The 26752-nt window shown below is 48.2% G+C and overlaps 3 protein-coding genes across 3 annotated transcripts in view; 2 read left to right on the forward strand and 1 right to left on the reverse strand.

Annotated features, from left to right (window-relative positions):
- Positions 1 to 206: 206 nt before the first annotated feature.
- Positions 207 to 12907, reverse strand: LOC311315929 (saccharopine dehydrogenase-like oxidoreductase). Its single transcript, XM_084446651.1, has 12 exons — positions 12637 to 12907; positions 8037 to 8149; positions 7427 to 7507; positions 5627 to 5756; positions 5446 to 5495; positions 3154 to 3284; positions 2943 to 3060; positions 1873 to 1992; positions 1683 to 1739; positions 1485 to 1590; positions 1297 to 1378; positions 207 to 1179 (listed from the first exon to the last, which is right to left on the reverse strand). The coding sequence occupies exons 1-12, from the start codon at positions 12833 to 12835 to the stop codon at positions 1089 to 1091; spliced, it is 1278 nt and encodes a 425-aa protein (XP_084302777.1). The 5' UTR covers positions 12836 to 12907; the 3' UTR covers positions 207 to 1088.
- A 687-nt stretch (positions 12908 to 13594) lies between these two features.
- Positions 13595 to 20117, forward strand: tfb2m (transcription factor B2, mitochondrial). Its single transcript, XM_084446791.1, has 10 exons — positions 13595 to 13722; positions 14927 to 15226; positions 15365 to 15554; positions 15719 to 15810; positions 15958 to 16111; positions 16586 to 16734; positions 17209 to 17298; positions 18172 to 18228; positions 18391 to 18542; positions 19038 to 20117. Exons 2-10 carry the CDS (start codon positions 14969 to 14971, stop codon positions 19225 to 19227), a joined length of 1332 nt encoding a protein of 443 aa, XP_084302917.1. The 5' UTR covers positions 13595 to 13722; positions 14927 to 14968; the 3' UTR covers positions 19228 to 20117.
- A 55-nt stretch (positions 20118 to 20172) lies between these two features.
- cnsta (consortin, connexin sorting protein a) overlaps positions 20173 to 26752 on the forward strand; it is a gene marked incomplete at its 5' end in the record, with an annotated part of 22611 nt that continues 16031 nt past the window's right edge. The window contains 3 exons of the mRNA XM_084446450.1: positions 20173 to 20232; positions 23568 to 23673; positions 24441 to 24662. Of these exons, the coding sequence (XP_084302576.1) occupies positions 20173 to 20232; positions 23568 to 23673; positions 24441 to 24662 (388 nt within the window). The remainder of the gene's footprint in view (positions 20233 to 23567; positions 23674 to 24440; positions 24663 to 26752) is intronic.

A 26752-nucleotide genomic window follows, 5' to 3' on the forward strand; every position in this document is an offset into this window, starting at 1 on the left:
TGAAATGTCTGTTCCAACAGCTGTTGTTCTAGTGTATACACTGGCTGCTATGATGTGAGTTGGTGATTATGATGCAGATTTCTTCTCAATAATTACAGGACCCCAAGGGTCTTTTATTAGCCACACGGAAAGTGACACAAACATTTACTCGTCTGCTCGAAGTGTCCTTTGAAATTCAGTTGAAAGACTCACAGCAGAGGTTTCCATCAGTGCAGTTGGCTTTATTGGTAAGTTAAAGACCGACAGTACAAGCAGGCAAACGCAACAGCATCTAAACACCACACAGGGGCACAGACACACACACACACACATACATACATGCACACACTCTGAACACACGTCTGGACATGCCCAGTAGATCATACATAATGCAGTAACAGCACAGCCCACATCTGTGTGTGTGTATGTGTGGGTTCCAAACAAGTTTGTTAAATGCTGCAAAGGAATGCATTCAGTTACGTGGACCGCATGCTGCTGTTTCTAAATGTAGAAGGGGCCTTGAACCAGTTCCTTACAGACAAGGTTTGAGAAAGTTCACGAGGCTGGAAATCGTTGGAACTCAGAACCGACATCAGTCATGTTCTGGGGTTTCCGACATTCAAATACATGTATTTTGAGGTTCTAAAGGGTATCCCCACATTAAAATTCCAGATGAAGTGTCAGCGTTAGACGCAGAACCCCAGAAATGTTTCAAGAACGGTACCCAAGTTCAGACAACAAATAAAACGGCAAATCTGACCTGATTCAACAGATAGTCAGAAATCAAAATCATTATGTACCAAAGCACTCTGGATATTATTGAGTAGGACAGATAAACAAGCATACACACCCACACACAAAGGCATGTCTACTCATATACTGTGGCTATATATATATATATATATATATATATATATTCTAATCTTATGGAGCCATGACACACACTGCAAACCAAAAAAAAACTGTTAGTAAATGTAGCTGAAGGCGCCTTCCTATGCTAACTAGTACTGTATGTGATGGTCTATTTTGAGGGCCTCCACTGTGCTGCCATTCTGTCAGCCAATCAGAGACAAGTGCTGATGACCTGGGGTTGGGACCGGGCTCAGGATTTAGATGACGGAGAACTGGATGCCATGTTTGTTGAGGCGGTCGATCAGCGTGGTCTTGGCAAAGGCTGCCCCCGGAGTGTACACACCACCCCTGGACAGAGGGAGAATACAGCATTATACCAAATGAGCCTTCACTCCTGACTGAGAGTGTTTGTGTGTGTGTGTGTGTGTGTATGTGTTGGTAATAGTAGCAACCATAAACACTCACTTCTTGGGAAGGGCATCGGGCTCATTCAGGATAGTGATGGCTGATTGGACCATGGCTATGGGTGTGGCCACATATCCAGCCTCTGAAACCATACAGGAAGTACTATGGTCAGATAAGGAGAAAAGTGGGCCAGCCCTGTAATCTGTATGAGTAAAGGTGAAACACTGGTGGGGGTGTGGTCTGCTCACCGGGTCCCTGGACCAGCGTGTGGATCTTGGCGTTGGGCCGCCCCTGAGAGGGGTCCTCCGTGTAGCCCTCCCCGTAGAACGCAAACCGGAAGGAGGCGCCTTCCATCTGAGTGACACACACACACACCAATCAGAAATGGCCAAAACGCACAACGAGTCAAAGGAACCTCAACTGAGATGCTCATTTGAAACTCTTACCTGCTTCCTGGTTGGTCCTTGCTTGCTGAAGAAGCCAAAGGAGAAGAACTCTGGGTACTACAGATGACAAAGAGACAATGACTCATTACACACGTGAAGGATATCCTACAGGTGCTGTGCAAGTAAAACGATCAAGCCTACAGTGTGTGTTTGATTGGTAAAGGCGTGAGTGTGTGTCCTTATATTCAACCTTGATCAGCAGGTTACGGCCGAAGCTGAACTTCACTAAGAGCCAGAACATGATCCCAGCGAAAAGCATCTTGATGATGTTGCCCACGCCCCCTACTCCTGCGTAGGCACCGTACTGCACCTGGGGGGGGGGGGGGGGTTACACGGGAGACAAAAAGGAGTCGGGGAAAGGTCAAGGGTCAAACACAGGATATTGCATGCCTAGTAGAACCTAGCTGAATGGTACAGACAGAGGGACGTTAGGTTTATGTCAGTGGATGGATCCCCAACTGTCGCTGAAAATCTACTTTGAAATCGGTACCAAAAAAACGCACCATGGCAGTGTGCCACATCACTAAACAATGTTCTTCCAGACCAAATGAGTGTTATGGGGCATTCCAAACTAGCAGTGGGCTTTTAACACAGAGAAAAGAGAGGTAGAGGGGAGAGAGAGAGAGAGGTACGGAGACAGTGTGTTAGGGGAGAGACACAAGTATGGAGGAGGGGTTAGGGGAGAGGGAGGGAGAGGTACGGATAGTGGTGGGAGGGAGAGAGGTATGGAAAGAGTGGTAGGGTAGAGAGAGTGTGTATTAGGGTAGAGAGTGTTACAGTAAGGTAGAGAGAGAGTGTGTTTAAGGACAGAGAGGGGTACGGAGAAAGTGTTAGGGGAGAGAGAGTTTTGGGGGAGAGAGAGTGCGTTAGGGGAGAGAGAGTGTTAGGAGAGAGAGAGTGTTGGGGGAGAGAGAGTGCGTTAGGGGAGAGAGAGTGTTAGGAGAGAGAGAGTGCGTTAGGGGAGAGAAAGTGTGTTAGGGGAGAGAGAGAGAGAGAGTGTTAGGGGAGAGAGAGTGTGTAAGTCGACAGAGAGGGGTACGGAGAGTGTTAGGGGAGAGAGAGAGTGTTAGGGGAGAGAGTGTGTGTTTGGGGAGAGAGAATGTGTTGGGGAGAGAGAATGTTCGGGGAGAGAGAGTGTTGGGGGAGAGAGAGTGTTGGGGGAGAGAGAGTGTTGGGGGAGAAAGAGTGTTGGGGGAGAAAGAGTGTTGGGGGAGAGAGAGTGTTGGGGGAGAGAGAGTGTTGGGGGACAGAGATACTCACCGGAGTCTCCTGGTGTTCCTCCACTAGGAAGCGTTGAGTTCTCTTCACCACTGAGGGGTCAGATCCCATGAAGGGAACCGCATACTGCTGCACCTCGTCACTGAAGAACAGGGCACTCCTACACACACAAACACACACACACACTTCATATCTAGACGCCCCAACAATCAATAAATGTCGGCAGACTGTCAAGAGCGTCACGCTGGCGCACCTGCGCTTGATCTTTGACCCCACCACTGGGAGGGGCTTGTAGCCAAACTTCCTCCGGAGGCTGCGCAGCTTCCCGCTGTCGGCGAAGCCGTAGATGGCCGACTGCCACGTCCCGTCATGGATGGCAGCACCCTGAGAGAGACGGACGGACGGAGGTAGAGAAACGGAGAGGGGGAAAGGAAGAAAGAGGGAGAGAGAGAGAATGGAAGAGTTAAAAAGTAGTAAGACACAAAATTGTACCCCGGGGTATAAAATACCCGTCTGGTTTATACCCCAGGGTATACTGTGGGCTAGGCCAGACTATACCCATTCATTTCAACTGCACTCTTTATGTAACACAACTAGTGTAACTACAAGTAGGTAAAAGTATTATTTTGCACAGAATGTAGGAGAGTAAAGGTGCCTTTTGATACATGAACTGTACTAAAGCTAGCTTGTGGTATCACTACTGTAGTATGGAGGTGCACGACGGGTTGAGGGCTAATATCGACCAGGCCTAGTCCGTTTTCCCTTTTTAAATATTCTGATGTAGACCTATCGGCTTAAAACACACACTCTTAGGCCTATATATGTTATTTATGTGACAGGACAGCTACTGACCTCTATTGTGACAGAACAGCTAGGACAGCCACTAGGCAAGGAAAAGCAAGTTTATTTGTATAGCACTAACTTCTATTGTGACAGGTAGGACAGCTACTGACTTGTGACAGGTAGGACGGCCACTAACTTCTACTGTATTGTGACAGGTAGGACAGCTACTGACTTCTGTGACAGGTAGGACAGCCACTAGCTTCTAGTGTGACAGGTAGGACAGCCACTAGCTTCTAGTGTGACAGGTAGGACAGCCACTAACTTCTATTGTGACGGGACAGCCACCAACTTCTATTGTGACAGGTAGGACAGCCACTAGCTTCTATTGTGACAGGTAGGACAGCCACTAGCTTCTAGTGTGACAGGTAGGACAGCCACTAGCTTCTAGTGTGACAGGTAGGACAGCCACTAGCTTCTAGTGTGACAGGTAGGACAGCCACTAACTTCTATTGTGACAGGTAGGACAGCCACTAACTTCTATTGTGACAGGTAGGACAGCCACTAACTTCTATTGTGACAGGTAGGACAGCCACTAACTTCTATTGTGACAGGTAGGACAGCCACTAACTTCTATTGTGACAGGTAGGACAGCCACTAGCTTCTATTGTGACAGGTAGGACAGCCACTAGCTTCTAGTGTGACAGGTAGGACAGCCACTAACTTCTATTGTGACAGGTAGAACAGCCACTAGCTTCTATTGTGACAGGTAGGACAGCCACTAGCTTCTATTGTGACAGGTAGGACAGCCACTAGCTTCTATTGTGACAGGTAGGACAGCCACTAACTTCTATTGTGACAGGTAGGACAGCCACTAGCTTCTATTGTGACGGGACAGCCACCAACTTCTATTGTGACAGGTAGGACAGCCACTAGCTTCTAGTGTGACAGGTAGGACAGCCACTAACTTCTATTGTGAGGGGACAGCCACCAACTTCTATTGTGACAGGTAGGACAGCCACTAACTTCTATTGTGACAGGTAGGACAGCCACTAGGCAAGGAAAAGCAAGTTTATTTGTATAGCAGTAACTTCTATTGTGACAGGTAGGACAGACACTAACTTCTATTGTGACAGGACAGCCACTAACTTCTTTTGTGACAGATAGGACAGCCTTGACTTCCAGACAGAACAGCCACTGACTATGTTAAGCAATAACACACTTGTGTTTGGTTGTGCTTCATTGTGGTTATTAGCATGACTCAATGCCTCTTGGCATCAGTGTGTGAAATCAAATCTAAATTGATGCTGTATCCTTGATTATTTAGTGTATCTGGGTGTGGGGGTATAATCTGGCCTGGGGGGTGATTTGATTGAAAAGTACAGAATACATTGATAAAAGATGGATGTGTCTTTGACAGAGACAGACACGATCAAGTCCAGGACTCATTTCCATCGTGATCCCTGGTGGCCATCATTATACCACAATCCTACAGTTCAAATGTATACACACAATTTATATACACACTGTACAGTTCAAATATGCTACGGATGAAAAAGCTTATGTTTGCTTCTTTAGTCTAGTTGAGAAGGTGTCCCACTGTAGTCCCAACAGACAACCTGATGATGAAGATGATGATGATGATAGTCTGGCCAGGGGGTATATCTTGGGCTGTTACACCAGGACGTTTGATTATTTGAAGGAAAGGACCTTTCCTATTGGAGGGAGGTAAAGCTCGTCCAATCAGAGGGTTTCTGGATCGTACCTCAGGCCCGGCGCTGGCGGTCAAGAAGCTCTCCACTGCTGTGAGTGTACCTGTGAGAACACACACACACACGGTGAGGTATGTTTTAATTTAATACAACGCTTAGCTAGTGATAGGCTTCACATGACACACATTCATGCAGTAATGGCTTGTGAACAGTCAACACACACACACACAGTACCTTTGAACTGGTCCCTGGTGTAGATCACACCCATGTCTGCAGGAATGGAGTCAAAGCCACAGCTCCCCACCACGTACACCCCATTATCAGCTGCCTGGTTGTTGTAGTTCAGCTGCATACTCTCTAGAAACTACACGCAACACACACACAAACAGACACGGGCACAGACAGACAGTTTTCTCAGTTTTGTTCATTATCATTTTCTATGCCTTTGGAATACCCTGCCAGAAAACCTAAGAATGGCTGAAACTATGGGAACTTGAGCGAGATCTTAAGACATACCTTTTAAATTTTGCTTTCATCATGTAGTTCTACTCAATTTCACACACACACACACACACACACACACACACACACACACACACACACACACACACACACACACACACACACACACACACACACACACACACACACACACACACACACACACACACACACACACACACACACACACACACACACACACACACACACACACACACACGGATTGGATTGGGGTTGTGAGGTAAATATCTCCTCTAATAGAGAACAGCATGTTACTCTGCATGTCTCCTGTTCACCCTGGACATGACTAGCCTGGCTTCACCAGGTCTCCTGTTCACCCTGGACATGACTAGCCTGCAGGTCTCCTGTTCACCCTGGACATGACTAGCCCAGCTTCACCAGGTCTCCTGTTCACCCTGGACATGACTAGCCTGCAGGTCTCCTGTTCACCCTGGACATGACTAGCCCAGCTTCACCAGGTCTCCTGTTCACCCTGGACATGACTAGCCTGGCTTCACCAGGTCTCCTGTTCACCCTGGACATGACTAGCCCAGCTTCACCAGGTCTCCTGTTCACCCTGGACATGACTAGCCTGGCTTCACCAGGTCTCCTGTTCACCCTGGACATGACTAGCCCGCAGGTCTCCTGTTCACCCTGGACATGACTAGCCTGGCTTCACCAGGTCTCCTGTTCACCCTGGACATGACTAGCCTGGCTTCACCAGGTCTCCTGTTCACCCTGGACATGACTAGCCCGCAGGTCTCCTGTTCACCCTGGACATGACTAGCCTGGCTTCACCAGGTCTCCTGTTCACCCTGGACATGACTAGCCTGGCTTCACCAGGTCTCCTGTTCACCCTGGACATGACTAGCCTGGCTTCACCAGGTCTCCTGTTCACCCTGGACATGACTAGCCCAGCTTCACCAGGTCTCCTGTTCACCCTGGACATGACTAGCCCAGCTTCACCAGGTCTCCTGTTCACCCTGGACATGACTAGCCCGGCTTCGCCACAACCAAGTCGCAAAAATGCCAAGGGTCTGGAAACTCAGTTGCTTTCCGATTCCAAAGGGGCGTTACCAACACCCAATCAGAGAAAAGGCCTCTACGGCGCTCCTCGGTTCCGTCATCTTATTAAACCCGCCCCATATTAGATACACGGTTGTGATTGGCACCAACCAATCTCAGTTTGAGCGGATTCCGTTAAATCGGTTGGATGTCCAGACTGATCTGTGGGGGGAAATCGAATGTGAGCTGGCGAGATCAGGCTGGCGATGCCGGGATAGGACATGACAGCAGCTCTCTGAAACCTTCACTAACAGAGAGCTCTCTGTCTCTGGCCTCGCCCCCCGTCTCTGGCAGTAGGCATGCAGAGGACAAATAAGTATGTAAGTAAGTATGACAGCAGCTCTGGTTCACTAACCCAGTTGAATCTCAGCCCAACGGGGGCTCTACGGGGGAGTGTACTGTAAGTGGACAAGTGGAGGAAGTGAACAGAGATGAAGAAATGGAATCAGGCCACCCTAGTGTTCTTACCTGGGGCTCTCCGGAGATGTCGATGTGATGAGCTCCGTTCTCCACACAGGCCTTCACCACGGCCTCGCCCCAGAACCTGTACTACACACAAAGACACACAGACACATCATCTGTCTGCCCAGGTATGCAGCCCCTGATCACCAAGGGAGGTGTCACTTCACAGGTTACACATGATTGGTTAATAGTGTGTGTGCGTGTGTGTGTTGAAACTGTTGAAACCTGCAGTGCAAGGTACAGGAGTGATTAGATGATCCCTGATAAGCTGTGAGGTGTGTAACGCCAGCCACTGTGTGAACAAACAGACTTGTGTTCCAGATGATGCGTCTGGATTCTCCCTCCTCAGCGTGGAAGCTAGATAACGATATTCGTGCCACACACACACACACACTCGTTAGGCTCTGCTAGAATTAGAGACCGCTATTCTGATTGTGACCACGCTCATTGTGTTGCAACAGAAAGTGTATGCATGTCTTTATGTGAGAGTGTGTGTGAGAGACTGTGAAAAGGAGACTGTGTGAGACCGTTTGTGTGTGAGAGAGGAAGAGTGTGTGAGAGAGAGAGCAAGAGAGAGAGAGACAGAGAGCGTCTCTACGGTCGGTAGGATACTTACAGGCCCGACACAGTTGAGAACAATCACGGCCTGTTTGCACATGGTGGCCAGAGAGTCGGGCTCGCCCACATCAGCTACGATGACGCCCACCTCCGTCCTCAGCTCCGGCTTACCTACATGGCAGAGACACGGGTCACCACGGCAACACCCCTCCGCCACCCAAACATGGTCTCCTTCTCTAGGAGGCGTTGGGCCTTACACACTCTCCCTCACACACACACACTCTCACTCACACACTCACACACACACACACACTTTGTAATGGTTGGGACACAGGGTTTTAGTGTGTAAGTTGCGTAAAGCTCTCCAATCTCTTCCGTAGTGAGAATCATCCGAGTTTTACAGAAACCACCGGCGTTTTTTCCTCTCTACTTTGCGTATCCCTACGCTCGGCCAGTAGGTGCCTGTCTGCTGTATGACTTTACGTTTTATTTGAGGTAACTTACTTCAACCCCCCTGCTAGCGAACAAGCCCATGTCCAAACATGGACAGATAGCTGCCGCTAGTGCAGCGTGACAAAGCCTCCACTTTGCATCCAGGTCCTGAACAGACTCATCAGATAGTAAAATTAAACCTGCTGCTCAGCTGAATGAGGGGAGCAACGGAGAGCACAGATTCCAGGGAGAAGGGTCAGTAATAAACTACTGACAGGGAGAAGAAGACTCAGTAATAAACTGACAGACTGACAGTAGAAGGCTCAGTAATAGACTACTGACAGACTGACAGTAGAAGACTCAGTAATAGACTACTGACAGTAGAAGACTCAGTTATAGACTACTGACAGACTGACAGTAGAAGGCTCAGTAACAGACTACTGACAGACTGACAGTAGAAGGTTCAGTAATAGACTACTGACAGACTGACAGTAGAAGGCTCAGTAATAGACTACTGACAGACTGACAGTAGAAGACTCAGTAATAGACTGACAGCCGGACAGCTTTGTTGGGGCATTTTTCCGTCAGCTGCAGGCTGATCCCAGGAGTGAAGTGGAACAAGAGACCAGCTGCACCCTCTCACCTCCGGCGGACACACTCCCATAAGGCCAGCCCTCCACCCACAAGCCCCGCCCCTCACATCAGCCCCCAGATCCAACTGTTTACTCTACATGTTTGTGGTGTTGCACAGAGAGAAGGTCATTCTTGGCCGTCTGAATTGAGATCTGGTGAAACAGATGGATGACAAATTAAAGGGAAACCCAACATACTATAAAGTGTCATGGTATCACCAGTGTGTCACAAAAAGGCAGGCATGACTTTGAGTGACATGTACATGTAGGACCTTGAAGAACGTCAGGTCGTCCTGGCTGATTGTAGCCACCCTGTAGCCACCCTGTCCACAGAGTTTAAGTTGCTTCTGTCTAACAGCAGCTACGATCTGCCAAGACGCAGGACCAATAGACTTAAGAACTCTTTGATCGCTGCAGCCTTTTAAATAACTCAAATTGATGTGTTTTTTATATTGTGTTTACAGTTTATCGTTTGCCTGTGTTTACTGCTGGCTGTGCCTCTAGGGGATAATAAAGTTTTGACTTGAACGTGTTGGGCGGCCACCAAGAGTCGCCAGAACAGCTTCAATGCGCCTTGGCGTAGATTCTCCGCGTCTGCGGAACTCTACTGGAGGGATGGACACCGTTCTCTCAAAAAGATCTCCTGTCTTCTGGGGTTTTGATGGTGGTGGAGAGCGCTGTCTAAAATCTCCCATAGGTGTTCAACTGGGTTGAGATCTAGGGACTGCGAAGACCATAGCATATGATTCACATCATTGAGGTAAGTGCTGCCCTACTGTAATATTATTTAATACATTATACATTTCATATGACACCTTTTACTATACAGTTCCTATGGAAACCGATTGAAATTGAAAGATAACACCTTATGGATATATGTACTGTGAATTAACACATGACGGCTTGTTGGAATGATGTGGTTGTACTGAATCCAGCAACACCAAATATGAAAATACCACAGTCATTCACCACAAAATGTATGAACTGTCCCAAATTAAAAAATGATGTTGCGCTGCATCGGAATGTACTCTACAGTACCATGTGACCTCACCGGGCGGGGGATGAGCGAGTTAAGCTACGGCTTATGGCTCTGCAATAGCGCGCACGCACACACGCACGACCGGGAGACAGGACTGCAGCTTGGCCTTGATGATCCTTTTAATAAAACTTAAACTTAACACACAGTAAAAATCTAACTACTGTCTCGAATCAAACAAATGTTCTTCAAACAAAACACTGAGGAGGAACGAGCCCACTCCTCACGCTCTACTCTCCAGCTCTTTAGCCGGAGGTTTCATGGGCTACTTTTAGTAGCCATCACTGTCACTCATCCACATCATCATCAGTGACAAATTGGGTCATATTCCGGCAGTCTGGGAAAGAGCAAGAGCAAAGTTCCCATCTTTACAGTACATGTGGATGATGTCTCAAACTTCTTTAGGTGCTGGTGCCTTCAGGACCATCACACGTTCAATGGACCCATCTTCTCTGAGCCTCCACCCTCTACCAACTGGGTCCCAGAGGTGGGGCTTGGTCAGGTGGAGGTGACGCCACACTGCTGTTTACCTCAGCTCATCCAGGTTGGTGCAAGGACAGCCATTCTTGTTTTTATTTTGGCCCTACAGGAGGGGGGCATACTTTCTTACCACAGGCAAAGCTTCTTCTAGGCTTCCAGATAGTCCAAACTTGGCCATTTCCATTAACTCATTCAGATGGGTCTTCGGTCTAGTGAAGGCAGTGGTCTTCCCAATTCTGTAGGAGCTACTTGTTGCATCTCAACCCGTGAGGGCGTGGCTCACAGGTAAACACTCACAAAGAGCTGTTACAAGCTGAGTGATCAAACAGACCGGGACTAATCTTTCCTTTAGGCCATGTCCAGAGTGCAGGAACACTGCTGAGGATCCGAACATCGCTCTGCTTGAATAGTACACAAGCAAAACCAGTGCATCTGTATCATCACATTTGAGAATGAGGCAAGGTGTACTGCATGCACCAGTCTTGTGTCAGCCTCCTCCTGGTCACTGTAAAGGTCTGTCAAGCAGTCAATGCCCGACTTGCTAACCCTCTTGACCTCCGCCATTTTTAAAGCCACCTGCCAAGATGACCGTGTTGCCTGAAGAGATTCTCTGTGGCCCAGTAGTGGTGATGTAGTTGCCTAGTAGTGGTGATGCAGTTGCCCAGTAGTGGAGATGTAGTTGCCCAGTAGTGGAGATGTAGTGGCCCAGTAGTGGAGATGGAGTTGCCCAGTAGTGGAGATGTAGTGGCCCAGTAGTGGAGATGTAGTGGCCCAGTAGTGGAGATGGAGTGGCCCAGTAGTGGAGATGGAGTGGCCCAGTAGTGGAGATGGAGTTGCCCAGTAGTGGAGATGGAGTTGCCCAGTAGTGGAGATGGAGTTGCCCAGTAGTGGAGATGGAGTTGCCCAGTAGTGGAGATGGAGTTGCCCAGTAGTGGAGATGTAGTGGCCCAGTACTGGTGATGTAGTGTAGTTGCTGACAAAGCTACATAGAGCAGCCTCGTTTCCACTGACCCTCAGGTATTTCTCGTAGTTCTGAAAACGTGCTTGTCCTATGATGATATGTGTTTGTCTGCTGCTTTGGATGGTGCCTCCTCTTGCCTTTCAAGGTCTTTGACTAAGTTTTGGTAATATCTGTCAGACACTAAAACAAGACAAGTGATGCCTTCCCTTACCATAAACGTTGTGATCTTTTTCCAGACACACTCACCCGGGTAATTGAATGTCTGAAAGCCAGAATCATGGAAACACTGTCGAAGCCGATTGCCTTGATGATGTAAGCTGATATATGCGGGACAGCAGCGGGCTCGTGAGACATCACCGTCCCCAAATACACCTCTCTTTACTGTCCCATCCTCTGTGTTTTATGATGACGGAAGCATGAGGAAGACAAAAGCTAAGAAACGGAAGTTTGTCGTTGAAAACACAGCAGCTGCCCAGTGTTAAAGAACCATCAACATATAGAATAAGAATCCATTTCATAAATGGGAGACCTTAGACATGAGGAAAACATTGTTTGGTTTTGTTCTAACTCCGGTAGGGGTATCTCTAGTCACTGCTCCCAAATAGTCAGTTGCAGTCTGACCGCTAGCTCCTGTAATTCGTACCCCAAATCTAATAATGAACCCCGTCACTCTTTTCCTCCTGCCATCTTGATCCCAAATCGAGGTTAACTGGGCCCGCTCAGCATTTTAAAAATGATGTTTAGACATGCGACAGCATGATATGACGTTCATAGCTTTATCGCGCAGTTTTTTATGTTAGCATTCTGCATTCGTGTCATGTTTTCAGGTGTTTCCATCAAGCTGTCACATGCTATACGGTGTGATAATTCTCTGGGTGAAATTCGAGTTTCCAATCTGAGACTAGTCTGTACATCGTAGTGTCGCTGACAGCAGATCAGTTGGATCAATTAGCTAACGTTAGCTAAATTAGAGTCACTATGAAAATCCGATTAGCCAAACTGTGCTGAGACATACACATGTAAACGTCACACGTGTAGCACTAATGCATTGCTAAATGTGTTGTCATTAGGTTATGTTAAGTCATGATGTGGTCTAAATGGATGAAACGACACATACTGGTGGCAGCAGCCGCCTGGTCCAGAACTTTTTCCAGCTTCTGTCTGCTCCTTCCAGCCACGGCCCATTTCAGCGTCCCCTTCGGCCCCTCGGACGATGTGCGGGCGACCTCTTCTGCCACAAACTGCCCTGTAAAGCCCGAGGCTCCGAAAATAATGATGTGATATGGTCTACTGGAGGAGGTCTCGACCATCGCCATACTGATAGTTCTCTGTTGAGATTACTGTCTAGCACCGGGGTTCAACTGGAATAAACGGAGCAGCTGCAGCGCGGATCTATTTGACAGCCAGCGCAGATCGTATAGTGACTATTTCCCAGAAACGCAGCGACCGGTCAAACCCTAACCCCAACCCTAACCCTAGCCCTAACCTTATTCTACCCAACCCTAACCCTAGCCCTAACCTTAACACTAAAGCTAACCCTAAGATTAACCTTAACCCAACCCCAAGCCTCTACCCTTAAACCAAAAACCTAACCCTAAACGACCTCTGCGTTTATGGGAACTAGCCTTTACCGATCGATCTACGCGAGCTAACGTTACTTCCGCAGCTTCAGCTAGCGCCAGATGAAAAGATGTTCAAATGTTCTGTTTACCGAGTGCAGTCGAGACAATTATGTATGATGTGTTTACTTCTGTGTGCAAATATCAACAGTCGCGATTGGTTTATTACATTTCTTACTTTATCTTAATAGGGCTTAGGAAAATGTAGTCCCAGACTACATAGAATCCTATGCAATCAGAGAATGTATACACCTGTGTAGAAACAAGATGGTCGTGTCTGGGACTACATTTTCCCAAGCCCTATAAAGGGATTAGTTTACATGCACTTCCGCACCTGTTTCCCTAGAAGCTCGGCACCAATCGAATAAAAGATCTTGGGCGGGGCAATACATGTTGAGAATTTGATTGGATGTCAGTCTCATGGTCGCTTGAAACTGACGTAGACACATGCGCTCAATTCTTTCCACGAGAGTTGCGAAAACATTGAGGGCAAGTGCCGAAGTGCATGTTCAATGTCACTTGACTTGGAACGATGTGTTCTGTAGTCAGGTCAAACGAGGGCACATTAGAATATCGACGATAAGGTTAGTGAGTTCTTGATTCAATCAAAAGCACATTTAGAGAGTATTTCTGCGGCTTAGTACTCGGCTAACGCGTTATGTTACGTGAGCTAGCAGCAGACAGGACTGCTAGTCGCCGAGGCTAACGGCTAGCTAGCTAAGGAATTTGGCTTGCTGTGTCGGTATATTGCTCAGCAACTTTGCATATAACTAGTTAAGTTGTTCGATATGTTTGCTCCAGATTACATCATTATTTATTACTAACCTTACATCTATTCAAGCGATTGGCTAACTTGGCTTAATATGAACATGGAAACTGCTTATGGACCTTTAGCTAGGTTAACTTTAGTGTGTACGTTTTGTACCTTACACTGTCACGTTTCAAGGACACGTGCATGTCACACTTTGTCATATGTCGCCCCTTCTGTTCATGCGTCTGTATTCAAGCAACGTCAACGCGATGAAGTTAGCTAATGTTTATGATAATGCTATAACCCTTGGCGTACCGTACCACCTTGACGCACTAGCTAACCTCAACACGCTATAGACCTTTCCGACCTGTCAACCACGCGGAGAATAATGACCAATAAGGTTGCTTGATTTCTTAAGACCACGCCTCTGATGTCCCACAAACAAAGCTTGTCCCGCTTTGTGTTCATAGATATGACTAGATCCACATCTCCCTCCACACATCAGTTTACAGCAGCGCTGTAGCTACGAAGCTAGTAACGTTAGGCGCTTGATGTACAGTAGCTAATTAGGCCGTAGCTAGTAGTTAACAGATCATTGTCACAGGCTTATTTTCTTAGAATGGATGCCACTAACTTACTCATCCTGCTTTACATGTGCAGTAAGACTCCACGATTTTGTCCTGATGAGTTTCAATCTGGAGTTTGTGAGGCATCTGTGCCTTCTGCATCTAGCATCAACTAGATGTTGTCACCTGCTCCGTCCGAAATCCAAATCTCATATCCTTGTGTAAAATAGTTTGGGCCTTTCTGTATAACTGTCTTAGACAAAGTAATGGCATTTAGCAAATAACATACAGCAATATTGTCAAGAATCCTTGCAAGAATCATCAGGTAGCCTATGTGCTGTTCAGTAGACATTTTATTAACTTGGCTTGTGGAGCATAGCAACAGTAACTGGGGGGGGGGGGGAGGGTCTGTTGTGTTGCACTCCTCCTGTAGTTGCTGCCTTCACTATTTTTCTCTCCCTCTATTCCCAGGCGGTGAACTCATCCCTCCCTCCCTCGCTCTGTCCAGCCACCATGTCCGCCCAGGCGTGCAGACTGCTGGTGTTGACCGTGCGCTCCGCCTGCTGCCACCCGGCCAGCAGGTCCTGTATGAGGGCCCCTGGCTCGCTGGGCTGCGGCTCCCGTGCTCTGCCCCAGAGACGGGCCTACAGCCTGGACTCCCTGTCATCGGGCCCCGGGAGGCCCCCAGCCCAGCAGGCCAAAGCAGAGAGGATCTCCCCCTCCATCGCCCTGGCCCAGAGGAACCTGTCTGCCGTGGCCGTCTCTGTCCAGGTACGCCCCGGAGAGATTAGGGGGAAGAACCAATGGTTCCGGCGAGAGAGAAGCTGATTATTTCTTTACATTTTGTGTGTGTGTGCGTGTGCGGGCGTGCCCGCTTGCGCGCGTGTGTGTGTGTGTGCGCGCGCGCAGGGCCAGTGTCGTCCCCTGTGCAGGTATGATTTCCTGGACCTGGGGGAGGTGGAGGAGAACACCCAGAGGGCCCAGGCCTGTAAGAGTTTTAGGCGCTTCATCATCGATCCAGACATCGCTAACCTGGTCTCACACCACCTTGGCCCCGACCTGGAGGACAGCAGGGCCGCCATCTTTGAGTGCAACCCAGGTAGGCGTGTGTGCAAGAGAGAGAGGAAGCGTGACTGACTGACTGACAGAGAGAGGGAATGGGAAAAGGAGTTTGAGTGACAGCTGAAACCCATCGTTTTGGGGTGTTATTATATGAACTGAGATGTAGTGCTCAGATGAATATTGTACGGGTCTCTGTCTCAGGTCCAGGGGTGCTGACAAAGACTCTGCTGAATGCGGGGGCACAGAGAGTGGTAGCACTGGAGAGCAACAAGTCCTTCTTACCAGACCTCAGGGTGAGAGACAGACAGGCACGCACACTGGAACCTTCCACTCTTAACATACAGTACAGCCTCTTGTATCACATGGATGTTCATCATTGTGCGTGTGTGCGTGTGTGTGTGTGTGTGTGTGTGTGTGTGTGCGCGTGCGCGCGTGTCTAGGAGCTGGAGAGCAGACTGGACGGCCTGTTGCAGGTGGTCCACTGTGACTTCTTCAGGCTCGATCCCATCGGCGGTGGTCATGTCAAACTCCCGGCCATGATCACAGACAAGCTCTTCACTGACCTGGGCATAGCAGCAGCCAGCTGGACTGATGGTGAGACGTGCGGCAGCACACACACACACACACACACACACAGACACACACACGCACAGACACACACACACGCACACACATGCGCACACAGGCGCACACAGACACACAGACATAGTTTTCTCAGTTTTGTTCATTATCATTTTGTATGCCTTTGGAATACCCTGCCATACATACCTTTTTAGTTTCGCTTTCATCATGTAGTTTTACTCGATTTATTTATTTATTTATTTTTATTTTTTACTGTTTCTTATTTTCTATTTCTTTTACCATATATGCTCCATCCTGTAATATTTTTACTTTTCCTAATACCAACTAAAAAACGTTATTTATTTATTCTGTAAACATTGTGCTACATTTGCTTGTATGAACATGTGCTATATAAATAAAATTGACTGACTATGTTGGTGTGTGGGTGTGTGTGTTGGTGTGTGGATGTGTGTGTGGATGCGTGTGTTGGTGTGTGGGTGTGTTCAGACGTCCCAGTGAAGGTGGTTGGGATCATCCCCCAGTACAATGAGAGGAGCAAGCTGTGGAAGATGTTGTACAATCTGTTTGAACGCGTTTCTCTCTACCACTACGGCCGTGTTGAGCTCAACCTGTTCATCAGTGAGAAGGAGTACCTGGTGAGGGGACACGCCTACACAGACACACACACACACATACAGACATACACACACAGACATACACACACACACACACACAGACATACACACACACATACAGACATACACAGACACACACGCATACACAGACATACACACACGCATACACACAGACACACACACGCATAAACACACACACATGCATACAAACAGACATGACCACAACACTGGGTGGAAAATGCTCTCATTAACATGCATTGTGTCAGAAAACCATCTGACATTGACTGAATCCATTCAAACCAGCTGACTGACTTTGAATCCATTCAAACCAGCTGACTCTGAATCCATTCAAATCAGGTGACTCTGACTCTAAATCCATTCAAACCAGCTGACTCTGACTCTAAATCCATTCAAACCAGCTGACTCTGAATCCATTCAAACCAGCTGACACTAGAAAATGAATGATGATGCTGATGCTCCGCCTCTTCCTTCCAGAAACTGGTGGCCAAGCCTGGAGACAACTGGAACTACAGGGCCTTCGGAGTTCTCTGGCAGATGGCCTGTGATGTCCAGCTACTGCACAAGGCAAGATGGAGAGAGAGAGAGAGACAGGCAGACAAGAGGGAGGGGGAAGAGGAGGTGGTGAATTAGAGGTTTAAAGGTAGAAGCTAGACCTGATTCAGTGCTCAGTGATATCCCATATTTACATCCACTGCGCCCTATAAAGACCGACTGTAGAGGCGTGCAGATGGGCGAAGCTCAGTCCACCGTGTCCAAACAAAGGCAGAGCTCAGCGAAGTATCAATGCTCAAGGCTGGCTATGAGTGTCCGCTTACTTCATCACTGAGCCCTGATCAGGTCTAGTTGGAAGGGAATGAGAGAGAGACCAGGGCTGCGTTCTGAATCGCATACTACCCTACTATATAGTATGCCAAAACAGGATGTAGTATGTCCCAATACATAGTATGCCACATGCAGTATGTCAAAAATACCATGATGTCCTACTACATCCGGTCGTGTTTTGCAGTATGCAAGCCAGCAGGCTTGTCTGGCTATTCTGACCCACAATCCTGTGCGCAGCGGAAATGTGCGTCACATGTGCGAGTCGTGACAACTGTAGACGAATGTCGCGTTATGGACAGCGACGGATGTGGGCACATTTCAAGGTGCAATGTTATGATAAGGTAGTATGTCCCAATTGGATGCCTACTGCTTGCAAAGTACGTACTTTCTAAGGGCAGCTGTAGTAGGTACTGTAGGTACTGGTAGTAAGTAGTAGAAGTATGCGATTCGGAATGCAGCCCAGGCTTGCGTCCCTCTCTCCTTCCCTTCCTTCCTTCCTTTTTTCCTTCCTTCCTTCCTTCCTTCCTTCCTTCCTTCCTTCCTTGCTTGAAGAAATCCCTCATCTTGATTGACGAGGATTCACTAACATACTTGTCCTCTTGTGATGTGCTGCAGGAGCCCTGGTCGTCCTTCGTGACATCATCCAAGCACATGTCCATTCAGAAGAGTGTGGTAAGCAGCAGTCACTCTACCACGACCAGTAGAAGCTCTCCACTGGCAGGCACACAGTTCTACTTCCAAATAACCAAAGCCAAAGGTAGTTTGTGGTTTTTCCCTTGCAACACACGTTTGGGACGCATCTCATTGACGCTGGTGTCCCTTCCCCTCTCGTAGCGTCTCCCAAACGATCACCTGTGCCTGGTGCGTCTGACGCCCAGGAGAGACCTGTTCTCCTCCCAGCTGAACCCCTCCAACGCCGCCACTCTCATCATGATGGTGAAGCAGTGTCTGGCCAAGCGCAAAGTCCCACTGATAGACAAGCTGAAGTAAGTTTTACACACACACACACACAGTCATGGTTCATGTTAGGGATGCACCGATTTTGACGGATAATGGGTATTAACATTGCTGTCATGGCCAATAACCGATATTTACCATCGTCGATTTGTTCCGTATAAAGACAGTTTCTATGATAATACAATTGTGTACATACTGAAAAACACATGTAAACAACCTCTATTTCCAAAACACTTGGAAAAGCTGATAAATCAGATTCATTGTTTGCTCTCAAAAACAACACAAGACAGCATTTAGACATAATTGTTCACATCTGCCCTGTTTTGCACATCGGACCAATACCGATATATTAACACTGATATATTAAAAAATGACTAATCCCTAGTTCATACTGATGAACTCAACCCCCTCCCCCCCATCTCTCGCCTGCTTCCTAACATCACTCTCCTCTGCCTCTGTTCTCTTCTCCCTCTCTCCCCTCGTCCCTCTTCGTCCCGCGCTCTTCCTCATCCTCCTCCCCCCAGCTTGTGGAGTCCAGGCAGCGGCGCCAGACTGCTGAGTCAGCTGGGCGTGCCGGAGGACATTCCCACGGGCCACGTCTACCCCGACGAATACCGCCGTCTGTTCCAGCTGATGGAGCAGTCCCAGGAGTTCGCCCAGAGCTGGCTCTACCAGGAGATGCTGGAGAACACCCAGAGGCTGGGATACGCCTGAGCACGCAGCAGCTCCACCCGCTGGCCTGGAGGAGCGCTGCAGCTGCCGACTGAAACAGGACAAAAAACTCATCTGAGAAGGACGCTCGGTGGAGAAGTTGTGGTGGCCCTGTGATGATAGACTGCTCTTAAATGACACTGTTCCAAGCTTTACTTTAACCAGTATGTGCTTGTGCACGATATGGGCCTGTATGTTTGAGGGCAGGGCCCCTGATCTGGCTCTGATCTGGCTGTGGGGGACAGTGGAGGAAAGGCTACATGGCAAGAAAACAAACAGAACTGAATCCAGGTCATTCAATTACATTTGTTTATAGAGTTTTAATCTTTGTATTTGTAATACCCTGTCGCTTTTGCAAATATATCATAGAGGAGTTAGCTACTCCGTGCTTACTGATTATTAAAGCTTGTATAGTTATCAGTGCTAATCAATTCCTCATTCCAGTCCTAGGTACACAGACAATTAAGGTTACCAAACTGGCAATTTACTTTTACCAGTTCACAACTGGCAATTTCACACAACTTATGAATTTGATCCTCAGGTTTACCGCATGATACGAGTTTACAATATAAACAAGGCTCACACACACACACACAACTTACAGTTCCCTAGTGTGACGTGTGCAGATAGTGGGCCTCTCCTGAATGTCACAAGGTTTCCAGATGCATCTTCTGCATAGTTACAGCACTGACTCTGTTACGCTTCTGACCAGGGCACATAGCTACACACAAATGGTTTCATGGTTTACTCCCACCAGAAGCACTGTCAGTATGGATTAAAACGCTATTGAATGACACGTTGTCATGCTTTTCCAAAGGCTAACTACCTATTCATGTTTTCATATTTGTTTTCCATGTACATTATGTATATGTAATTGAAATGTATGAAATAAAATAAATACATTTCTCACGCTGTCCAATGTTTTCTTATTGTACAAATAATACGTGCATGCATTCCAGCTACCACATGGTGGCAACAAACCCCCAGCATCGCTCCGCTCGGTCCCAGGTAAGTGTCAAGTGGAGCGACCTGGAAAACATCATGTATGTAGGTAGCTAGCCGGCTAGCCAGCTGAACGGTTTGTCTAGCAGTGCATCTCCGTCCTGCGTTTTGGGAAACAACCTGCGGATTGCGTCACTAGTAAGTAGCAACCCATTCATTCAAGATCATGCATAGTGCGACATTATCATCACATCTATGAAGATTAACGCCGCTTTAGTTCATATTGATGCTAGCTTGCGTGTCACTGACATCCAGATGTGTCAGATAGCTAAGCTAACTGGCTAACAGTCAGTTTAAGCTATGTGGAGCTAGCTCGCTATGTTAGCCAGCGAGCAGCCGGCTGGGGGACTTTTTACCTACATATTCAGTGGGGGTTGCAACGTTAGCCAGCTAACGTTAAATAGTTAGGTGCTGTGTATGACATATACAAATACCGGAATTAGCGAATAGCTTAAACGCTAGTTCTGTGATTGCTTGCTAGCTAGCATGTTAGCTTTGCAGAGAGCGTCGTTAGGGATCTGTCATCTCTGTCTTGAGCCGCCTGTGTCTTGTGTCTCTGTGTCTCACTCTGATTCAAACTCCTATTGATCTTGATTCACTTGCAAATAGTCATCGTGTCACAATCCGGTGGTCTAGTGCACCGGGATCGAGGCAGGGGGAAACGCATTCATTCACCCTCCTTGACCCCAGTCACCAACACAGGTCATGGGTATATGCTGTTGTATATACCATGGCATATACTGTTATAGCTAGTGTAACCGAGTAAAAAAGGAGTCCTCGTGAGTCCTGAGTAGGTAGCGAGTTAAACTCACTCCCCCAGTATGAACACTGTCCACCCGCGCCGATACAGAGCTACCTTTTCATGGGAGTAGCTGGTTATTAAAACTGTCTCTTTCCCGCGGACGACCCGGGTTCGAATCCCACCCAGGGCAAGCCTGAACGTATGGGTTACTAGGTAGTTGGGATTAGTCAAGCGTGTTTTGCCAAAGGCCATAATCCAGTTAGGCTAGTTCTTCAAGATCCCACCCAACTGTGTGTGGGTGTGTGTTCTATACTGCTGCCAGCTTTCTTTCAATCCTTTTCAATCACATCTCTCCTGCCTATCTGCACGTGTGTGTGTGTGTGTGTGTGTGTGTGTGTCTGGGTCACTGTGTTCCTGTCTTTCATTATTCATGGACCCCCTAGTAGAGGATGGACAGACGAATAGGAGAGATGGAGTGATGAGAAATGGAGAGCGAGTAGAGGCAGAGGAGGGTTGAACGGGGGGAGAGAGGGAGATGGAGGGGTAGACAGAGAGAGAGAGGGAGATGGAGGTGTAGACAGAGAGAGAGAGAGATGGAGGGGGTAGACAGAGAGATGGAGATGGAGGGGTAGACAGAGAGAGAGAGAGATGGAGGGGTAGACAGAGAGAGAGAGAGATGGAGGGGTAGACAGAGAGAGAGGGAGTTGGAGGGGTAGACAGAGAGAGGGAGAGAGATGGAGGGGTAGACAGAGAGAGAGAGAGATGGAGGGGTAGACAGAGAGAGAGAGAGAGATGGAGGGGTAGACAGAGAGAGGGAGAGAGATGGAGGGGTAGACAGAGAGACAGAGAGAGAGACAGAGATGGATGGGTAGACAGAGAGAGAGAGAGAGAGAGGGAGATGGAGGGGTAGACAGAGAGAGAGAGATGGAGGGGTAGACAGACAGAGAGAGAGAGAGAGAGGGAGATGGAGGGGTAGACAGAGAGAGAGAGGGAGATGGAGGGGTAGATAGAGAGAGAGGGAGATGGAGGGGTAGACAGAGAGAGAGAGATGGAGGGGTAGATAGAGAGAGAGAGAGGGAGATGGAGGGGTAGACAGAGAGAGAGGGAGATGGAGGGGTAGACAGAGAGAGAGAGAGAGGGAGATGGAGGGGTAGACAGAGCGGGAGATGGAGGGGTAGACAGAGGGAGATGGAGGGGTAGACAGAGAGAGAGGGGGGTAGAGAGAGAATCCGAGGGGGGGGGGGTGAGGATTAGAGAGAGATGTTGTCCAGCCTTATGCTGTCCAATTCCAGCAGTTCAGGTAAACCGACACACAAACACACACGGTAGAGGCAGCTGAGCTATACACACACACACACACACACACACACACACCTGGGAAATGAAGTTCCAATAACACCTGTAATTTAGAGGACGAGGTTGCATAAGCCACAGCAGCTTTTCCAAGCTCTCTCTCTCTCTCTCTTCTCTCTCTCTCTCTCTCCTAGAGGGATTGTGTTGTGCTTTTACCCCAGTGACTCAAGTAATTAGTGAAGGTAATTAGGCCCTTGCAGCTGGAGAAATGATGCTGGATTTAGCTAAGGTGCGTGCGTGCGCACGTGTGTGTGAGCCTTGTTCCTATTGTAAACTTGTATCACGCTGTAAACCGGAGGATCAAATTGATCAGTTGTGTGAAATTGCCAGCTGTGAACTGGCAGAAGTAAATTGCCAGTTTGTTAAACCTTTGCTGTCTAACTGTGTACCTGGGGCTGGAATGATAAGATACTGGATAAGCAACAAGAATTCCAACTGTCATGGGACAAAGGTATTGCTCAGAAGCAGGGCTGAAAATTAACACCTGCCACCAGACAAATGCAGGTAAAATTTCCAGAGAATGTCCATTACACAATGTACTGGTTATATAGCAAATACACTTTCTATTTCTACCATGCTATGTGCAGTATTAGCGAACCTACTGCTTGACTGCGACACACCTACAGCTTCACAGAGTGTTATGTCTACACACTTGACACAGATTCCTGATGTTCGCTTTGTGTGTGTGTGTGTGTGTGTGTGTGTGTGTGTGTGTGTGTGTGTGTGTGTGTGTGTGTGTGTGTGTGTGTGTGTGTGTGAGTGAGCTGTGTTGAATGGTTGTCTAAGCCAACGTTTTTAAAAATTACATAGGAATGACGCTTTACTTGTTTCCTCTCCCTCTCTCTCTCTCTCTCTCTCTCTCTCTCTCTCTCTCTCTCTCTCCAGCAGGGGGGCGGAGCTGACCTTCATGCGAAGAGGTTGCGAAAGCAGAGTCTCATGGATGATGGTAGGCGTGGGTTTGTTTGTTTATTATTTGTGTGTTTGTTTATGAGCGCCAGCAGGGATGAAAATTAACTTTTTGGCTCACGGTGAGTCACCTGCCAAGGGGACTGTAGATGAAAGTTTTTTTTTTTTTTCAGATAGCCTTCCTAAATCTAGTCGCCGATTGGAAATTTTACCTGCATTTGTCCAGTGGCAGGTGTTAATTTTCAGCCCTGAGCGTCAGTCATGGGGAGAGATGTGAGCGACCTCCTCCAGTGCTCCTCTTTCCAGGCGTGGTGAAAGAGCACCTGCTCCCGACCCGTAGGGACCAGGTCCACCCGGCACCAGGGGGTTACAGAGCACCTGCTCCCGACCCGTAGGGACCAGGTCCACCCGGCACCAGGGGGTTACAGAGCACCTGCTCCCGACCCGTAGGGACCAGGTCCACCCGGCACCAGGGGGTTACAGAGCACCTGCTCCCGACCCGTAGGGACCAGGTCCACCCGGCACCAGGGGGTTACAGAGCACCTGCTCCCGACCCGTAGGGACCAGGTCCACCCGGCACCAGGGGGTTACAGAGATCCTGCTCCCGACCCGTAGGGACCAGGTCCACCCGGCACCAGGGGGTTACAGAGATCCTGCTCCCGACCCGTAGGGACCAGGTCCACCCGGCACCAGGGGGTTACAGAGCCATTAGACAGCCTGACAACTGACTCATCCATGGTCTTGTGTTGGCCTAGTAGGGTGCTGATGTGTTTGTCTAATATATATATATATATATATATATATATGTGTGTGTGTGTGTGTGTGTGTGTGTGTGTTACCCAGGTCAGTGTGAGAGGGAGGACCCTGAGGGGTCAGGGGTCAACCTCCACAACAACCCGTCAGACCCTCACAGACCGCCGCCATCCGACCAGAACCAGAACCAGGGTCCTACTGAGGAAGAGGAGGAGAGAAGGAGAAGGGGGGAAGGAGGAGGAGGAGGAGGTAGGGATGTAGCCATAACCAGTATAATGACCAAAGTCACATTGTTTATGCAAACAAAAAGTACATATTGCTCCTAATTTTATTTGTGGTTTTTAATATAAAACTTTTCAATGTGGTTTTCCATATAAAAACACATTTTATAATACCGCAAAAATATTGATAACTGTGATAATTTTTGTGATATGACATTTTCATACCGTTCCATCTCTAGGAGGAGGAGGAGGAGGAGAGGTCACCCAGCAGGACTCCCTCAACAACAATAGGGAGGAAGAGAGGGATGAGGAGGACGGACAGAGGAGGGGCGAGGAGGACGAGGGGGAGGTGGACGATCATGTGATGGTGGAGGAGGAAGGGGAGGAGTCAGAGAGCGGCAGCCTGACTCGTGGCCAATCACCCGACACCCCAATGACCGACTCGTCTTTCTCAGACTCAGGTAAGGATGGACGCGCACACCATCACGCACGCACACACACACACACACACACACACACACACACACACACACACACACACACACACACGTGGGCTGATTTCAGCATTGTTTAGGCTTGTATGTGCAGTGCCACAACTCGTTTTATGCAGTCTACTTTGTACCATTGTAAACTAGAGGGTAGCCCAGCAAAATCAATCAGAAACTCGAAAAAGTCAGGATTATGCAACCCTGACTGATCAAGTGCAAGTCAGCAGAGTGTGTTGTGCTGTGATTTCATTTAAGGAGGCTAAAGACACTCTGTTCTGACAACTAGCTGACTGTTAGCTGTTAAGACTGTGCAAGGCACATACACAACAAAGTTACCAGTTCCAGTGTGAAGTAATTGGTAGCTTGAATAAAGTATTCTTTGATTTTGAAACAGTAGCCGTATGTTGTTATTTCGGTTGTATGTTGTTGTTTTTTTTAATAGATTTTCAGCAATGGTATTATTTCAGAGATAAGATATGACTTTAATGAAAGGTGAATTAAGACCTACCCAATGTTAACTGACAAGTGACAGTAGGGCGGGGGTTCCGGGGGCGTGGGGGCGGTAGATCTGGTTGAGCTGGTCATTTTAAAAGAAGCTCACAAGCCCAAAAAGAAGGGACCCTGAGACCTTTGACCTTTATCAATCCCTTTATTGGTGCAATAAAATTAAGTTAAAATCAAGGATCAGGCCATTTCACACCATAAACATATAAAATATGAAAAAAAACACAACCAAATCTTCCACAACACATACTGTATAACACACATTAAAAACACACATTAAAAAGCCAGCAATAGCATGTTATTAGCTACCGTACATAACACCCCCCCACCCCCCACTTGCCCACAAACTCCTCCACAAACCCTCAATCGAGCTGCAACCAGCCCCCCAGTTCTGGGTCCACAGATCCCGCCCCTTTGATCTCATTCCTCCTCGTCAGCCAGATTGCCATCTTTGCCTCTGCGAGAGAGAGAGAGAGAGGGAGGGAGGGAGGGAGAGCAGAGAAGAAGAGAAAGTGGAAAGAGGAGGAAGGCTGAAGAGGTGTGAAAGAGGAGGAGGTGAGGAGAGCAGGAGAGAGGAGAACAGAGGAAGCTGCTCCCAGAGGAGGAGGTGAGGAGAGAGGAGAACAGAGGAGGCTGCTCCCAGAGGAGGAGGTGAGGAGAGAGGAGAACAGAGGAGGCTGCTCCCAGAGGAGGAGGTGAGGAGAGAGGAGAACAGAGGAGGCTGCTCCCAGAGGAGGAGGTGAGGAGAGCAGGAGACAGGAGAACAGAGGAGGCTGCTCCCAGAGGAGGAGGTGAGGAGAGCAGGAGACAGGAGAACAGAGGAGGCTGCTCCCAGAGGAGGAGCTCTGTGGTGAGTGCTGTCGTCATCTGTTGTTTCCTGGTTCTACTGTAGCAGGCCATGTTTATGGCGTTAGCCTTAGCCTAGCCTGTAGCCTCGAGTCCAGTCATCCTGACAGACATTCATGGTTCATGGTACTTGTATGTTAGCTTAGCTGACAGCCATTAGCCATGCAGTCATTTCCCATGGCATCTCCTAGCTGATATGCTGCAGCACTACTGTATGTCCTGACAGCAGAGGGGGAGGAGGAGAAGAGTGGGAAGGGGAGAGAGAGAGAGAGGCATTTGTTGCCGGGCATGTCGTGTCTCGGCACATGTCTCTGCTGTCCAGAGGCTCTCGGGGGTGGATAGGAATCTCGTTTCTTGCCTAGCTGTGCGTTCATGCCGGCAACTTCTGATGGTTATGCAGCCGCCCGCCACAAAATCCAGTTCCTGTCTTGGGACAATAGAGCAGTGTTTCTCAACCAGAGGTCCAGGGAAATTGTCTAGAGTTAAGATCATTAATGCTAAATATGAATACAATAGAAATGACTGTGATGGCTTCTTATATACTGTCGGCCTACTAAACAGACCCGTCTCTAGGGCTCAGTCTTAAGGCCAATTTCTACTTCGTCGTACGACTGTTTTGAAAGTGTCGACAGACAGAAATGACGTAATTATCGACACTTTTTTGTGTGGGACAGGGGTGTCTTGCACCCACCAAACTTTCTAACGTCGCAGGC

Source organism: Borostomias antarcticus (assembly GCF_949987555.1).
Source record: "Borostomias antarcticus genome assembly, chromosome: 12".
NCBI classification, from domain to species: Eukaryota; Metazoa; Chordata; class Actinopteri; order Stomiiformes; family Stomiidae; genus Borostomias; species Borostomias antarcticus.

What these genes read in the sequence shown, in the direction of transcription:
- LOC311315929 (XM_084446651.1), bottom strand. Translation starts at nt 12,835, where the DNA reads ATGGCGATGGTCGAGACCTCCTCCAGTAGACCATATCACATCATTATT. An exon ending in ACATCTCCGGAGAGCCCCAG is followed by an intron (nt 5,757 to 7,426) that starts GTAAGAACACTA and finishes TGTTGCGTGTAG; the next exon opens with TTTCTAGAGAGTATGCAGCT. An exon ending in CCCGATGCCCTTCCCAAGAA is followed by an intron (nt 1,180 to 1,296) that starts GTGAGTGTTTAT and finishes CCCTCTGTCCAG; the next exon opens with GGGTGGTGTGTACACTCCGG.
- tfb2m (XM_084446791.1), top strand. Translation starts at nt 14,969, where the DNA reads ATGTCCGCCCAGGCGTGCAGACTGCTGGTGTTGACCGTGCGCTCCGCC. An exon ending in CCGTGGCCGTCTCTGTCCAG is followed by an intron (nt 15,227 to 15,364) that starts GTACGCCCCGGA and finishes GCGCGCGCGCAG; the next exon opens with GGCCAGTGTCGTCCCCTGTG. An exon ending in CATCTTTGAGTGCAACCCAG is followed by an intron (nt 15,555 to 15,718) that starts GTAGGCGTGTGT and finishes TCTCTGTCTCAG; the next exon opens with GTCCAGGGGTGCTGACAAAG.